Source organism: Bos grunniens, chromosome 8, assembly GCF_055505025.1.
Source record: "Bos grunniens cultivar Pamir isolate PY7600 chromosome 8, Bosgru_T2T1.0, whole genome shotgun sequence".
NCBI classification, from domain to species: Eukaryota; Metazoa; Chordata; class Mammalia; order Artiodactyla; family Bovidae; genus Bos; species Bos grunniens.
In genome coordinates this window covers 69,067,658-69,085,788 of record NC_141172.1, presented here as the reverse complement: position 1 = coordinate 69,085,788, position 18,131 = coordinate 69,067,658, and the positions used below count along the sequence as shown (strand labels likewise).

Sequence of the window (18,131 nt, the reverse complement as noted above, 5' to 3'; positions counted from 1 at the left end):
TAGTGATGGAGGAGATCCGAAGCCTATTTGTGACCTGAATTCAGACCCACTGATGGCAGTCTCTGTGACCTTCATTCTGTCGACCCACCTATTCACTGAGTATCTGCTCCAGTCAGGCACCTGGCTACTAAGATGCTAAGAGCAAACCTCTGATTCAACAACTTTCCCCTGGCACAGAGCTGCCACGTGACTCTGGAGGCAGTGATACCCCTCCCCTGCACCCACACTGTCAATGAGCCTGGGAGGAGCAGAAGCTGAGAGCCAGTAGAAGACGGTAGTCAGAGGACTAGAGGTAGCTCAGGAGGGTCGTTGCCCCTGAGAAGGGAGCCGGTTCAAGAAGAACCTTTAATGCCAACTCTTTATGTATCAGACTTCCCAAGTGGCTCCCTGGTAAAGAATCCGCCTGCCAATGCAAGAGATGCAGGAGAGGAGAGTTCTATCCCTGGATCGGGAAGATCCCTGGAGGAGGAAATGGCAACCTACTCCAGTATTCTTGTCTAGGAAAGCCCATGGACAGAGAAGGCTGGTGGGCTGCAGTCCATGGGGTCAGCCAAGAGTCGAACACGACTGAGCGACTGAGCACGCACGCAGGCTGCGTTCAACTCGCGTTCGAGAGGGAGACAGGAGAGGGGGACGGAGATTCTTATTTTTCCGGGACTGATTGAGCAATATCCTAAGACAAGGCGGGGCCACAGCAGCCTGCTTTCTCCAAAAGCCTGAGTACAGTGCGCAGGAGCGGAGGTATACAGAAGAGCTCCGAAGTCTAGACATCAGAGGCCGGCTTTCCAAGTTCCACGGACGACCGTGAAGATTCCTCATGACCGTGCCTACCATCAGCCTGCGGGGACCTCGACAGCGAACGCTGCCCGACCGCAAGGGGCAGCGCGGACGGAGGGCACCGGCCTCCTCCAGCGCCGGCGCAGGGCGCTCCGGTGCCCCCAAACTTCGGTTCGGGTACCTCGTCTTCGTCATGGGTGTCGTGTTGTGGGTGAGTACCACCGCAGGTACCATTCCGGAAGGCGCGCCTGGTGGCCGGTAAATGGCGGCGGGAAAAGACCGGGCGGCGTGCTTGCCCGGGTCAGCTGCGGCCGGGGCCTGTCCGAGCGAGATCTACCGTGGGCTGAATGGGGGGAAGGAGCAGGTTCAGGGCCTGGCAGGACAGACCCGGGCCCAGAGGGAGAAGAGCCCGTGTTCTCCGTCCCGGTCCTAGGCTTGTCTGGCTGTCCCAGAAGTAAATTCCAAAGGAAAAGGAATGGAAAACTCCTTTGGAAGCCTCTCTGCTCCCCTTCCTTCCCCGCTCCTCCCTCCTGTCTCCCTTCTTCCTTTCCCTCTCCCCTCCCCTTTTATGTTGAGATTCTAGAATATGCTCATCGCATCTATTCTTCCCCTCGATTTTTACAGAAAAGTAGCTTTCCCACCCTCCCTTGCATTCAGCACCCCTTCTCGGCTGCTGTTGGTCATTTTGCAAATTCCTTCTACTTTCTTCTGCAGCAACCCACAGGGGTTACAGGGTAAATCCCCAGTAATCAGGCGGCTAGCCTCAGGGGCTCTGTCTAGTTTAGGAGGAAAGGGTCTGAAGATGTTATTTTGATTTCTGTTTTGAGTCTGAAACAGGTGTGGCATGCATTCTGAAAAAACTATTTAATGGCTGCCCTGAACTCCAGGCGGAAGGGTCTACTGTTAACCTAGCTGTGTTTTTACTTGTAAAAACAACTACCCACAGCCACACAAATCTTAGAAGAAATAGGTCTCAGAGTACAGGAAGACCTTGAGAACAAGTCTGACACTATGGCTTCGTCACAGCTGATGGGGTTTAGAGTAAAAGAGAAACCCTGTATGATGTTACTTCCACGTTACTTCCACGTGCAATATAAAAATTATGACAAACTAGTGAGTAACACACAAAAAAGAAGCAGACTCAGGGATACAGAGAACAACCTGGTGGTTACCAGTGAGGAGAGGGAAGCAGTGAGGGGCAAGATAGGGATGAGGGGAAAAGAACAGTTATTGTGAGATTATATGAAATCCTGTGTGTGAATCGCTTGACAATTGTAAAGCAGTATAGAATTTAAAGAATCTTTTGTTCAAAAAAAAAAGAAACGGTGCAGCTTTTAGGGCCCATTTGTCCCCAGGGAGGAAAGAGTAATGTTGTTTTGGGTGACCTATCAAGGGAGAGTGAAAATCAAACTAGACCCTAAAACAGTTACATCAGCTCCAGGAAGTAACCTGGGCACACAGCAAGGTCCAACTAGACTCTGCAAACCCAGCTAACAGTATTGCATCACTTGCGGGAAGTAAGTGGTAAGAAGCACGAAAGGAAATCCCCAGTCCGGACTCATCTCTAACTTCACCAGCTTGGTAGCAGAGTGGACAAATTGCTGAGCCGAACTGAAGACACTTCCACAACCCATCGTCCCTTCTCACTTGCTTTCTTTCTTTTAATTGGCCAAGGCTCAAAGGCTGCAGGAATCTTAGTTCCCAACCTAGGATCCAACCTTGACCCCTGCAGTGAAAGTGCAGCATCCTAACCACTGGACCCCCAGGAAAGTTTCCTGGATTCCCTCTCTTTTGTCCCATGCTGCTGCTCCACCGCAGCCCTCCTGTCTCCCTCCTGTCTCTCTCTCTCTCTCACACTCCCAACCCACCCTCCACACACACACACCACAAGTCTGTGAGTGGCAAAGTCTCACATCTCCACCGCACCCGGTGCACCCCAGTGGTTGTCTCTCAAACAGCCTGCAATGGAGATTACACACCAGGAAGCCTCCTCCTCGTCCATCCCAGCCCCAACCCCCACTCCCATTACTTTGACTTCCTTCTTGTCTGTGATCCTGGCACTGTGGGACTTTTCCCTCCATGTCCACACCTGTTCCCTGCCACTGGGAGTCTTGTCCCATCTGCCTTGCAGCCCTTCCAGGCTCTTTTCACCTTGGTGACTTTACAGGAATCGCTGTCTGTGCCTCAGGTTCCTGTGGCCAGAACTGCCCTGAGGAAAGGAAGGACCTCGCCTTGTCCCCGGTGCACCACAGTCCCTGCGCAGGGCTACTCAGCAGGCTGCAGACAGGACTCCCCCTGAATGCGTGGGTGGTGTGGGTTCTAAGATGCCTGCACTAATGTTAGTGTTTTGTCCTGCTCTGAGAGGAATGGGGGTATTGATCTGGGTGGTGGGAAATGTGACCAGCAAGCTGGGGACAGAATAGAGATAACTGAATGTCAATGCTGAAGGATTGCCCAGGTCCATAGAAGACTATTTCAAGTTTTCATCTGATGTTACCAAAGATTTTTTAAACGTACATTTGTAGTGTTAAAAGTATCAATTCATCAGGAAGACATCTTAACCATAAATATATTGTGCCTAATAAAAGAGCTTTAAAAATACATAAAGCAAAAATTGATGAAATCAAAGGACTATCATATCACCCTTTAATGAAAATGAAAAAGGGTAGTAACATTATCGGGCCTCCCCAGTGGTTCAGCGGTAAAGAATCTGTCTGCCAATGCAGGAGACACAGGTTAGATCCCTAGGCTGGGGAAGCTCCCCTGGAGGAGGAAATGGCAACCCACTCCAGCATGCTTGCTGGAATATCCCATAGAGGAGCCTGGCAGGCTATAGTCCATGGGGTTGCAGAGTCTCTCACAACTTAGCCACTAAACAACAACAGAAGTAACGCTGTCAACCATAATGGGAATTCCCCTGACTGTTCAGTGGTTAGGACTCTGCTGTCTTATGGAGGGCACAACAGGTTCACTGGTTGAGGAACTAACATCCTCGAAGCTGCACAGAGAGACCAAATTAGAAAAAAAAAGAAAAATCAACCATCTTGATTTAATTGACATTCAGAGAGCATGTTTGCAACATCTAATGAAGACTCATTCTTTTTTGGTGAATGTGGTACTTCCACTAAGATAGACCACATTCTAGACAATTTAAGAAGTCTAAATAAGTTTAAAAGCAATGAAATAATATAAACTCTGTTCTCTGACTTTAATGAAATTACAATGCCAGTCAAGAATGATCTCTAGAAAAAGACTCCAAAATTTTGGAGTTGAATATTAAGCAACATCCTTCAAATCATTATGGTTCTTAGATGAAATCAAAAGAATTTTTTTTTGAATTTCAAAACAAATAGTAATGAATATATACTAAATGGAAACTTGTGAAAAGCTGCTAACACAGTGCTTAAACTGCAGTTTTCAATTAAAGTGTACTACGGCTGCTGCTGCTAAGTCACTTCAGTCATGTCCGACTCTGTGCGACTCCATAGCAGGCAGCCCACCAGGCTCCCGCATCCCTGGGATTCTCCAGGCAAGAACACTGGAGTGGGTTGCCACTTCCTTCTCCAATGCATGAAAGTGAAAAGTGAAAGTGAAGTCGCTCAGTCACTCTTAGTGACCCCATGGACTGCAGCCTACCAGGTTCCTCTGTCCATAGGATTCTCCAGGCAAGAGTACTGGAATGGGGTGCCATCACCTTCTCCTAATTAAAGTGTGAGTGCATGCTAAGTCACTTCAGTCGTGTCCTACCCTTTGTAACTCTATGGACTGTAGCTCACCGTGCTCCTCTATCCAAGGGATTCTCCAGGCAAGAATGGAGTGGATTGTTGTGCCCTCCCCCAGGGAATCTTCCCGACCCAGGGACTGAACCCACATCTCTTTAAGTCTCTTGCATTGGCAGGTGGGTTCTTTACCACTGGTGCCACCTGGGAAGCTCTTCCAATTAAAGATGTTCTATTAAAAGAATAGGGGGTTGGGAGAAATGGGGAGTAAAATTTTTTTTAATTAAAGAAAAAAAAGTGACCTGAAGATTCACATTTTTAAATCACTGTAAAATAAGCGCAAATTGAACTCAAAAGAATAGGGAGAAAATAATAATATGAGTAGAAATCAATGAAATAGAATACAAATAATGAAAGGAATTGACAAACCAAGTGTTGATTCTCTGAAATGATTAATGAAATTAACAAACCAAATTTTAAAAGAAAAAAGGCCAAAAAAACAAAAAATACCAATATCAACAATTAATGATAAGATATTATAACAAATTCTGCAGCCTAGGAAGGACAATAAGGGGAACTTAGGAATAATTTAATGCAGATAAATTTGACAACTTGGATAAAATGGACAAATTCCTTGAAAATATTACTTAGTAAAACAGATACAAGTTGAAAAGAAAATCTGATTAATCCTATATCTTTTATGGATTAGAATTCATCACTTAAAATCTTACAGCAATGAAAACTGCAGGCCCATGTAGTTTCATTGAGGAATTCTATAAATATTCATAGAAAAAATAATATCAGTCTTATACAAATTCTTTCAGAAAATATGAACAGGCAACAGTTCTTCACTGTTTTATAAAGCCAGCACAACCCTGGTATCCAAAACTTACAATGACATTACCAAAAAAAAAAAATACTGATCAACATCTATTATAAATATACATGCAAAAATCCTTCATTAAGGGACTCCCCTGGTGGTCCAGTGCTTAAGACTCTCCCTTTGCAATACAGGGCTTCCCTGGTGACTCAGATGGTAAAGAATCTGCCTGCAGTGGGGGAGACCCAGATTTGATCCCTGGGTTGGGAACATCCCTTGGAGAAGGGAATGGGTACCCACTCCATTATTCTTGCCTGGAAAATTCCATGGACAGAGGAGCCTGACTGGCTATAGTCCATGGGGTCGAAAAGTTGGTCACAACTGAGCGACTAACACTTTCACTTGCATAGCTTGAAATCAGGAAGCAAGATGCCACCAGCCTTCCTTATTTTTCTTAAAAAATTACTTTGGCTCTTTGGAGTCTTTTGTGGTTCTGTAAAAATTTTAATTATTTGTCCTATTTCTGTGAAAAGTGCCATTGAAATTTTGATAAAAATTGCATCGAATCTATAGATTTCTATGGGTATATGGACATTCAAAAATATTGATTATTCAAATCCATAAGCATGGACTGTTTTTCCATTTATTTGTGCAGTTTTCAATGTACAAGTCTTTGACCTCCTTGGCTAAATTTATTCAACTTATTCATAGGAATTTTATTCTTTTGATGCCATTGTAAATTAGATTGTTTCCTTATTTCTCGTTCTGCTGGTTTATTATTCATGTAAAGAAATGCACCATATGTTTTCATATTGATTTTTATATCCTGTAACTATACTGGCTTCATTTATTAGTCTTAAGAGGTTTTTTTAAATGGAGTGTTTAGCATTTTCTATACATAATATCATGTTGCCTGCAAAATGGGACACTTTTACTTCCTCCTTTCCAAGTTGGATGCTTTTTATTTCTTTTTCTTACCTAATCGCTCTGGCTGGGACTTCCAATACTATGTTAAATAAAGATGACAAAAGTGAGTGTCTGTATCTTGTTCCTGATCTTAGAGGAGATAATTTCAGCTTTTCACTATGGAATGTGGTGTTTGCTGTGGCCTTGTCACACAGGGTTTTATATGTTGAGGTGTATTTCCTCTATGTCTGCTATGTTGAGAGTTTTATCATAAATCAATATTGAATTTGTCAAATGCTTTTTTTGTACCCATTGAGATGATCATATGACTTTTGTTCCTCATTTTATTAATGTGGTATATCACATTGACTAATTTGTGTTGTTTTTTTTTAATTTGTAAATTTCGAATCACAGTTTGCATCCTTAGAATAGATCCCACTGATTATGTTGTATGGTCCTTTTAATGTAGTGTTGAATTCAGCTTTCTAAAATTTTGTTGATGACTTTTGCATCTGTGTTCATCAAGAATATTGGCCTGTAAATTTCTTTGTGTGTGTATGTGGCTGACTTCCAGTCAACCTGAATCTAGGCACTGAAATCTTCCCCTTTGGGATAGTGTTACTGAAAGTGTGTGTGTGGGTCTGGCTGCTCTCTGCCCAAAAGCCAATAAGTAGGCCAGGTTGGTGGTAAGGAAAGTTTGCTTTATTTCAGATGCTGACAACTGTGGGTCGAGAGTGGTGAACATCTATCCAAAGGCCGACTCCCCGCCCCCACCGGCAACCTGTGGGCAAGAGCTTTTATAGACAGAAGTGAGGAGGGAACCACATATAGAAACAGCAGAGTCAGCTCTGATAGTCATCTTCAAATTGGTCATCGGTGGTCTGACCAGCATCATCTTGATTGTTTTAGGTACAGTTCCAGGGTCCATTTGTTTCCATTTCTCTGAGGCCAGTTCTTGGAATTGTGGCACCTCATATCCTGGGTACAGTCTGGTCATCATGTAGTTAACTTCTCCACTTGGGGTTTCAGTATCTATAAGACAGCTCAGCATGAAGATGCTCAACATCACTCATTATCAGAGAAATGCAAATCAAAACCACAATGAGGTACCATCTCACACCGGTCAGAATGGCTGCTATCAAAAAGTCCACAAACAATAAATGCTGGAGAGGGTGTGGAGAAAAGGGAACCCTCTTACACTGTTGGTGGGAATGCAAACTAGTACAGCCACTATGGAGAACAGGGTGGAGATTCCTTTAAAAACTGGAAGTCGAACTGCCATACGACCCAGCAATCCCACCGCTGGGCATACACACCAAGGAAACCAGAATTGAAAGAGACATGTGTACTCGAATGTTCATCGCAGCACTGTTTACAATAGCTAGGTCACGGAAGCAACCTAGATGTCCATCAGCAGATGAATGGATAAGAAAGCTGTGGTACATATACACAATGGAATATTACTCAGCTATTAAAAAGAGTGCATTTGAATCAGTTCTAATGAGGTGGATGAAACTGGAGCCTATTATACAGAGTGAAGTAAGTCAGAAAGAAAAACACCAATACAGTATACTAAGACAAATATATATGGAATTTAGAAAGATGGTAATGATAACCCTGTATGTGAGACAGCAAAAGAGATACAGATATAAAGAACAGACTTTTGGACTCTGTGGGAGAAGATGAGGGTGGGATGATTTGAGACAATAGCATTGAAATATGTATATTATCATAGTTAACTAGATCGCCAGTCTAGGTTTGATGCATGAGACAGGGTGCTCAGGGCTGGTGCACGGTGATGACCCTGAGAGATGGGATGGGGAAGGAGGTGGGAGGGGGTTCAGGATGAGGAACACATGTACACCCATGGCTGATTCATGTCAATGTATGGCAAAAACCACTACAGTATTGTAATTAGCCTCCAATTAAATTAATTTAAAAAAAAAAGACAGCTCACAGGATATGGCTCAGAATATTATCTATAGCCCTTGAGAAAGAACTAAAGATCCTTGACTAAGTTTAATGACTACATTATTATAATTTGGTCTCCTTTGACTATTTTCCTTTGTTTCTGCATTTCTCACTTCTTTGATGAAACTTATTCTTGGACTGAAGTTTTCCATAGACAAGAGGCAGGCAGAGGACGTAGTGGGGGGAGCGCAAGGACCATAGTGTCCTGCTCCATTGCAATAGGACAGGTCTTGGCACATGCTCAACTACTGGGAACTCTTAAAAAATATAGTAGGCTGCTTCAACAATCCCAAGAGTTTGAGAGATGACTAAGAGCAGGGGTAGGGCTGAATGAAAAATTCATTTCCTACACAAGGCCACTCCTTCAAGACTGGGAGAGAGGTGGTTGTTTCATCTACTGTCTAGAAATAAACACAGAGAATCAAGCAAAATGAAGAAACAGAGAAACCTGTTCCAAGTGACTAAATAGATAAAGCCTTAGAAAGAAGCCTTAATGAAATGGAGATAAATAATTTAGTTGATAAAGGGTTCAAAGTAATGGTCATAAAGAAGCTTGCTGAACTGGGGAGAAGAATGGATGAATACAGTGAGAACTTCAACAAAGAGATGGAAAATATAAGAAACTGTCAAATAGAAGCCACAGAGCTGAAACATACAATAACTGAACTGACAAACAATAGAAGGGTTCAGCAGCAGACTAGGTAAAGTAAAGAAAGGATCAGTCATCTCAAAGACAAAGCAGTGGAAACTTCCCTGGTGGTCCGTGGTTAAGACTCCAGCTTACAATGCAGGGGAAAGTGAAAGTGAAAGTCGCTCAGTCGTGTCGGACTATTTGGGACCCCATGGACTGTGTGGATCACAATAAACTGTGGAAAATTGTGAAAAAGATGGGAATACCAGACCACCTGACCTGCCTCTTGAGAAACCTGTATGCAGGTCAGGAAGCAACAGTTAGAACTGGACATGGAACAACAGACTGGTTCCAAACAGGAAAAGGAGTATGTCAAGGCTGTGTATTGTCACCCTGCTTATTTAACTTCTATGCAGAGTACATCATGAGAAACGTTGGACTGGAAGAAGCACAAGCTGGAATCAAGATTGCCGGGAGAAATATCAATAACCTCAGATATGCAGATGACACCACCCTTATGGCAGAAAGTGAAGACGAGCTAAGAAGCCTCTTGATGAAAGTGAAAGAGGAGAGTGAAAAAGTTGGCTTAAAGCTCAACATTCAGAAAAATAAGATCATGGCATCTGGTCCCATCACTTCATGGGAAATAGATGGGGAAGCAGTGTCAGACTTTATTTTGGGGGCTCCAAACTCACTGCAGATGGTGATTGCAGCCGTGAAATTAAAAGATGCTTACTCCTTGGAAGGAAAGTTATGACCAATCTAGATAGCATATTCAAAAGCAGAGACATTACTTTGCCAACAAAGGTCCGTCTAGTCAAGGCTATGGTTTTTCCAGTGGTCATGTATGGATGTGAGAGTTGGACTGTGAAGAAAGCTGAGCACCGAAGAATTGATGCTTTTGAACTGTGGTGTTGGAGAAGACTCTTGAAAGTCCCTTGGGCTGCAAGGAGATCCAACCAGTCCATTCTAAAGGAGATCAGTCCTGGGTGTTCTTTGGAAGGACTGATGCTAAAGCTGAATCTCCAATACTTTGGCCACCTCATGTGAAGAGTTGACTCAATGGAAAAGACTCTGATGCTGGGAGGCATGGGGGGCAGGAGGAGAAGGGGACGACAGAGGATGAGATGTCTGAATGGCATCACTGACAGGATGGACGTGAGTTTGAGTGAACTCCGGGAGTTGGTGATGGATAGGGAGGCCTGGCGTGCTGCAATTCATGGGTTCGCAAAGAGTTGGACAGGACTGAGTGACTGAACTGAACTGGACTATACAGTCCATGAAATTCTCCAGGCCAGAATGCTGGAATGGGTAGCCGTTCCCTTCTCCAGGGGATCCTCTTAACCCAAGGATCAAACCCAGGTCTCCCACATTGCAGCTGGATCCTTTACCAGCTGAGCCATCAGAAAAGCCCAAGATTACTGGAGTGGGTAGCCTATCCCTTCTCTAGCAGATCTTCCCGACCCAGGAATTGAACTGTGGTCCCCTGCACTGCAAGTGGATTCTTTACCAGCTGAGCTACCAGAAAGCAATGCAGAGGATGTAGGTTCAATCCCCAGTCAGGGAACTAAGGTCCCATATGCCACGGTGCAACTAAGCCCATGCTGCAACTGCTGACCTCACACACCACAACTTGAGAGTCCATGCACTGCAACAAAAGATCCCATGTGACAAAACTAAGACCTGATGCAACCAAATAAATAGGCAAATATATATTTTAAAAAATGTTTTAAAAAAGACAAGGCAGTGGAACTCACCCAATCAGAACATCAGAGAAGAAAAAGAATGAAATACAGTGAAGATAGCTTCAGGACCTTATGGGACAACATTAAAGGATATTATAGGGCAATACTGCATTATAGGGCTCCAAAAGAGAACTAGAAAGGGGCAGAAAACTTATGTGATTAAATAATGGCTGAAAACTTACCTAATGTGGGGAAGGAATCAGACACCTAGATATAGGAAGCTCAGAAAGTTCCAAATAAGGACCTTAAAGAGATCCTTACTGCTGCTGCTGCTGCTGCTGCTGCTGCCTTAAAGAGCTCCTTACTAAGACACATTATAATTAAAATGTCAAAAGTTAAAGATAATGGAGAGAATATTAAAAACAGCAAGAGAAAAACAACTTGTTGCCTACAAGGGAACCCCCATAAGGCTATCAACAGACTTTTCAGCACAAAAATGCAAGTCAGAAGGGAGTGGCACAATATATTCAAAATGCTAAAAGGAAAAAAACGTCTAACTAGTAATACTCTTCATAGCAAAGTGATTATTCATAAACAAAACAGTTTTCCAGACAGGTGGCGCTAGTGCTAAAGAACTCGCCTGCCAATTCAGGAGACTCAGGAGATGCAGGTTCCAGCCCTGGGTGGGGAAGATCCTCTGGAGGAGGACATGGCAACTCACTCCAGTATTCTTGCCTGGAAAATTCCATGGGCAGAGGAGCCTGGTGGGCTCCAAAAAGTCGGACATGACTGAGCACATTATGGTTATGGTGAGACAAACAAAAGCTAAAGGAGTTAATCACTAAACTGGCCTTAAAACAGATGTTAAAAAAATTTTTTTTAAGCTGAAAATAAAAGCCATCAAATAATAACAAGAACAGATATGAAAGAATAAATCTCACTGGAAGGTAAATATTTAGTAACAGTACTGGTTTGATTACCTATAAAGCTAATATGAAGCTTAAAGACAAAAGCAGTAAAAATAACTATGATTACAATAATTAACAAAGGGATATTCAAGATGAAAAGATGTGAAAAGTGACATCAAAAATGTACAATGTTGGGGGTAGGAGACTAAAAATGATGAGCTTTAGAATGGGATCACACTTGTTATCAACTTAAAATAGACTGTTATAGATATAAGTTGCCATATGTAGGGCTTCCTGGGTAGCTCAGCTGGTAAAGACTCCCCTGCAGTGCAGGAGAGTCTGATTCAATTCCTGGGTTGGGAGGTTCCCCTGGAGAATGGATAGGCTACCTACTTCAGTATTCTGGCTGCTGTTGCTGCTGCTGCTGCTAAGTCACTTCAGTCGTGTCCGACGACTCTCTGCGACCCCAGAGACGGCAGCCCACCAGGCTCCCCCATCCCTGGGATTCTCCAGGCAGGAACACTGGAGTGGGTTGCCATTTCCTTCTCCAGTGCATGAAAATGAAAAGTGAAAGTGAAGTCTCTCAGTTGTGTCCGACTCTTAGCGACCCCCTGGACTGCAGCCCACCAGGCTCCTCCGTCCATGGGATTTTCCAGGCAAGAGTTCAGTATTCTTGGGCTTCACAAAACAAAACCTATAGTTAATACACAAAAGATCAATGTCTTTTAAAACCTGAGGATAGTTCCTTAACGTTTGATCCTGTGATCTGATTTTTTGTTTGTTTGCACTAAGTATAATGCTTATTTGTAAAAGTGTGTGTGAGTGTGTGTATGTGTGTGTGAACTGCTTGAGGAGGGAGAGGGAGTCTCCTCATGGGCCAGGGTACCTGATTCTTGGTCCACACACTTGACTTTGCTCCAGGGGGTACAAGCCATGGCCACGAGCTTCCTCTCAGGGCACCTGGGTACAGACACAGGGATGATGTAGGGGACCCAACAGGGCCAGCTGGCTGGATGAGGAGGAGGAAGGGGCAAGCTCCTGTCCCAGGTCTCCTGACAAGACAGTGGAGAGGGGACAGGCTTCTGCTGTCTGCAGGTCAGGATCCCCTCAGTCCCCCTCATTGGGTGGGAAAAGGCTCCAGGCTTGTGCCCTGCAGCCCCCGGGCTCCTGCTGAGTGTTCAGAGCTGTCCTTGCAGGGCCTCTGCAAGGCCCACCCTGGCCTCCATGGGCTGCAGGGGGAGTCCTGTGAGGGGAGGCCTCATCTAGGTCAAGGGTCACAAGGGTGTGGGCACAAGCTGAGCTTCATCCTTTAGTCAAGCTTTAAATACGAGGCCCTCTCGTCCTCCACCTGTTGACTCTTCCTACCAACCTCAGCCAACACTGGAGTGTCAGAGGACAGCGAATTACTATTGACCTTCAAGTCCCCAAATAGGAAAGATTCAGGTGCTACTGGGGAACAGGGCTGGGTGTGAGGCCAGTCAAGTTGGCTCAGGGTTTTATGGGAACCTTGAAGGAGCACACTCGTGGCCTCATTATGACTCTGTCTGCTGTCAGCACCTTTGGGCTTTCTAGGCCCCTTCTTGCTTACAAAAATAATTAAAGATTACATTTCGGACTCAATAGGTATAAAGATGAATATAACTGAGATTGAACTCTATGCAAATAGTTTTGTATGATTTCAAGATTTTTTTAAAAATTGGAGTGTAATTGCTTTACAATATTGTATTATTTTCTGCTGTACAATGAAATGAATCAGCTATATGTATACACATAGCCCTCCCTCTTAGACATCCTCAATCCTCCAGGTCATCACAGAGAATGAAGCTGAATTCCCTGTGCTATACAGCAGGTTCCCACTAGTTATTTATTTTACACGTGGCGGTGTGTGTATGTCAATCCCAATCTCTCAGTTCATCCCATCCCTCCCTCCCCCACCTCCGCCCCCATCCCGTGTCCAGATGTGTGTCCTCTACATCTGTGTCTCTCCTCCTGCCCTGCAATAGGTTCATCTGTACCATTTCTCTAGATTCTACATATATACTGAAAAATTTTTCATGGGCCACTGATGGGATCATGGGCCCTAACCTGCAGCCTGCTGTGCCCAGTGGAGAAGCTAGCTTGGCCTAAGGGGAAATGTGTTGAAGAGGTGTGGGGATGGACAGGGCAAGGGGCAGTGTGGGGCCACACAGTCGGATGAGGAGGGGCTCTGCAGCCTCAGAAGACCCCACCAGCATGGGAAAGCCTGGGGGCGGTTGGGGCTCTATAGGAAGAGGGGAGAAAATGGGGTACAGGGAAGCTCAGGAGTTTCCCTGGTGGCTCAGATGGTAAAGAGTCTGTCTGCCACACGGGAGACCCAGGTTTCACCCCTGGGTGGGGAAAATCCCCTGAGAAGGGAATGATCCCCTGATCCCCTGGAGAAGGCAGTGGCTACCCACTCCAGTATTCTTGCCTGGAGAATCCCATGGATAGAGGATCCTGGCAGGCTACAGTCCATGGGGTCGCAAACAGTTGGACATGACTTAGTGACTAAACAACAACAATCAATATAAAATACTGCTGGACTTTTTTTTCTTAAATATTGTCTTTGAAATTCAGAACGTATTTTTCACTTGCAACACATCTTGATTCAGAGAAGCTGTTTGAAGTGCTCCATTCCCATAAGGACCTGGTGATTACTCTATTGAACAGCACCACCTGGGCCTCTAGAACTTAGAGAAGGAAGTCCTAATTCCTGTTCTCAACGAGCTCGTAGTCCTTAAGAGACACAAAGAGGCACAGAACAAATACAGTGATGAGGGAAGAGCCTTCAAACAAAGCCCATGCCATTGGGCCCTGGCGGGAAAACAAGAGGAAAAATGGTCCGACCTGTAGAGAGTCACAGTGACCCAAAGGAAGGGGGTTCTGTGATCTGGAACTGAGCTGAAGACTTGGAAGAGCTGTCACAACCCGGGACCCCATGTCCCTAGGCTTGACCTTCACCTCCTGGGCTTTCCTCCTTCAGTGACCTCAGTCTTCCTTGCAGGATCTGTCTCTCTCATCTAATTCATATTTATTAATAATGAAAGATGCTCTTAAAAAAACCCAACCTTTAAAACCTTTCCTTAATAATGTGTTATGATGATGACACTTCCTATTAATGATAAAAAACTAACTCTTCAATAATGATGATACAGCAACGAGGATGACTTCTGAAAAAGAATGATGTTTCTTCCTTATGCTCTTCTTATTGGATAATTAAAAATAGGTGGATCAATCAATTAATTGTAATATATGAAACCAGAAGAGTACTGCAAAAATATGAGAAAAAATTTCTTACCACTTTGGAGAGGGGAAGAACTTCAATATGACAACAAATTATAAAACTTGCCTAAAGGATGTATAAAAATTAAGAAAGCCAAAGGGAAGGAATCATAACAAAGATAAAAACAAACTAGAAAAAAAGTACTCAGAACACAAATCACACTTAGAAATGTAACTTCCTTAATCTGTAAGGATTCATAATGAACCGAAAGAAGATCAACGCGAAAATGGTAGACATGAACATTATAAAACAATTAGACCAACAGACATCTATTGAATACTCCAGTCAAGAACAAAATACATTCTTCTCAAGTGTGCATGGAACAGTCTCCAGAATAAACCATATGCTGCTGCTAAGTCACTTCAGTTATGTCCGACTCTGTGCGACCCCATAGACGGCAGCCCACCAGGCTCCCCTGTCCCTGGATTCTCCAGGCAAGAACACTGGAGTGGGTTGCCATTTCCTTCTCCAATGTATGAAAGTGAAAAGTGAAAGTGAAGTTGCTCAGTCCTGTCCGACTCTTAGCGACCCCACGGACTGCAGCCTACCAGGCTCCTCCATCCATGGGATTTTCCAGGCAAGAGTACTGGAGTGGGGTGCCATTGCCTTCTCCAAATAAACCATATACTAGCTCATAAAACAAATATCAATATATTTAAAAGGAGAGCCATAATAGAACACATACCCTCCCACCACAATGGAATGAAATTAGAAATCACAAACAGGAAGGGATTGGGGAACTTCACAGCTATGATAAAATTTAAACAAGACACTTTCAAATAACCAGTTAGTCAAAGAAGATATCAAAAAAGAAATTGTTAAATATTTTGAGATAAATGAAACTGAAGATACCGTATACCAAAACTTATGGGATATAGCTAAAGCAGCTGAAAACTTAGAAAGAAATTTATGCCTATAAATGACTGCATTAAGGAAGAAGAAAAACCTCAAATCAATAACCTAATACTATTCAGTGACACACTAGAAAATGAAGAACATACTAAAGGTAAAGCAAACAGAGGAAGGAAATAGTACAGATTAGAACAGAAAGTAATGAAACTAAAGCTAGAAAAACAACAGAGTCCGTGCTGATGAACGTGTGATGGATCTTGTGGGGCCCTGGCCCTTCTGCTTGCCCAGGACTGCAGTAGAAACAGGAAAAGGCCGTTCTGGTCCCACCTTCTGCCCCAAGAGGAAGTGGTGAAGGAGGGAGATCAGGTTCATGGAGGGGAAGGGAGCCAGCTGTGGTAGACTGGCTGCTCTAAGCGATGTTATGTTACTTATTACCTGTCTTGTTTTCACTAGCTGTCAATATATTCCTGAAACCTAAAGCAGGCAGCACAGAGCGGGTGCTCCTATGGTTGTTGAATGATTGAATAAAGGCTGCATGTATGCCACTGTGTGGTTATTATAATATTTAGTAATAAGCCTCCTAAAACTAAAAATTTCTGATTTTTTCAAAATTATTACATTGAATATATTTGAAAATAAAACCATATATGTTTTCTGATGACGTTAGTAGGTGACTTTCTAGAAGAGTAGAATCTGGGTCAACCCACCAAACATATTTTGTACTTGTAAATATACAAGTGTATTTTTACTGTAACCCAGCCTCACACACACACTTGGGCACAGGTGCGTCCAGCTTTGGTTCCTGGAATTCAGTAGCTTTGATCTGAGGTTGTGGGTCTTTCTTTGTTTTATTTTTCCTAACTGTGAAAAAAAAATTTCATATGATCCATTTATTTATTTATATTTTTGGCTGCGGTAGGTCTTCATTGCTGCACGTGGGCTTGTTCTAGTTGCAGTGAGCAGGGGCTGCTCTTCAGTGCAGTGCCCAGGTTTCTCATGCAGCGGCTTCTCTTGTTACGGAGCGTGGGCGCCAGGCACGCGGCCTCAGTAGTTCCAGCCCTTGGGCTCATTAGTTGCAGTTCGAGGGCTCTAGAGCTCTGGCTCAGTAGTTGTGGTGCGTGGGCTTAGTCGTTCCACAGCATGTGAGATCTTCCTGCACCAGAGATGGAACCTGTGTCCCCTGCATTGGCAGGCAGATTCTTATCCTTTGTGCTCCCAGGGAAGTCCTAAATTAAGTTTTAAGAAAAGAATGAGGTTGCATCCTAGTTTCATGTAGAAATTCTTGTCATTGTGGATGCAGCCTCCTGTTTTGAGATGGTTTCAAAAAATCAAAATTGGTACTTAATTTTATCTTTTCACCTTCCCTGGAGACTATCGCATGCTTTCATTTCCTTATTTAGACTACTGATAATGGTGCAAAGCATCTCCGCACTTGTGGAATAACTATTCTTCTGTTTTCCTAAGTGCCCTCATATATATTCCTCATTTGAGTCCCATATATCCTGGGATGGAGTGCCTGTCCTGATGGGGTGGGTGGGAAAGGACTACTGGGGCAGAAGAGACTGTGTGGGGTGCTGGGAGTGTTCTGTGTCTTGACTGGGTGATGGCTACTCAGCTGCATACAGTTATCAAAGCTGGAGCAGATACTTAAGAAGTGAGGATTACTGCAGGGAATGGTCTGTAAAAATAGAAACTATCAAAAGGAATCAACACAAAATTGTAGGGCTGAAAAGTCAAACAGCTGAAGTGAAAAATCCACACTACACGTGTTTAACTGTGCAATTGACCGGTAGAAGAAAGGATCGGTGAGCTTGACGATAGGACAAAAGAACACAGGACAGATAGCCTCTGCATGTGCATTTCCTAAAGAAAGCGGAGTCCCTGGTTTATCTCTTCTTCTAGACAGGGAAACAGTTGGAGATCCCTTTGAAGAGTTTGTTGATATTATCAAACAATACAAGAAATAGCTACATTATCCACTAGCTAGAAGAGACTCGTATATTCATGAATCCATGACCTAAATACATAACTTTATATAAAAAGAAGCATGTGTGTACTTTCCTCCCCCTCCTTGCAGTCTCCTCTGGAGAAGCTGTGAGTGGCACAGGGACAGGGGTGTATGTTCTTGCTGGGTCATTCACTCCTTCCTTCCCCTCTTTGTTCCTGCATGGGTGTGTCTCCTGCTCTGACTCAAGATTTCCAGGCACCAGGTTTCTTGGAGACTAGAATTCAGCCCCTCCTCCGTCCATCTCCTCCCTGCCCTTCCCCTGGGAAAGGGGCCCCAGCCGGGCCTGACTGCCCACAGCCTGCCCCAGTGGTGTCTCGGGTTGCACCTGGGCCTGCTAGGCTCCTGGAGGTGCAGACTGGCTGTGACAGCTGTCGGGAAGGTATCTTGCTTGCTGGGGTCCTCCTGTGGCCCCTCATTTGTGAGCCTCCTGCTACTCTGGGGACACCTTCTCTTTCTGTCCCCACTGGCCTTTCTGTCACCTTCTCAGTAGGCCTGGTGACTCAGCCCTGCAACCTCACAGAGACCCGTTTTTTTTTTTTTGTCTCTCCTGGAC

General features: G+C 44.2%; 1 protein-coding gene across 14 annotated transcripts in view; it reads left to right on the top strand.

Annotated features, from left to right (window-relative positions):
- Positions 1 to 273: 273 nt before the first annotated feature.
- Positions 274 to 18,131, top strand: part of LOC147367339 (tumor necrosis factor receptor superfamily member 10A-like) — a 46,638-nt gene continuing 28,780 nt past the window's right edge. For 8 of the 14 annotated variants that reach the window (XM_086416340.1, XM_086416347.1, XM_086416336.1 and 5 more), the window contains exon 1: positions 274 to 988. In XM_086416340.1, coding sequence (XP_086272466.1) covers positions 818 to 988 — 171 coding nt within the window. In that variant the 5' untranslated portion in view covers positions 274 to 817. Of the gene's footprint in view, positions 989 to 6,933; positions 7,132 to 18,131 lie in introns of those variants that run through there. The other 6 variants (XM_086416353.1, XM_086416344.1, XM_086416352.1 and 3 more) reach the window with 4 other exon arrangements.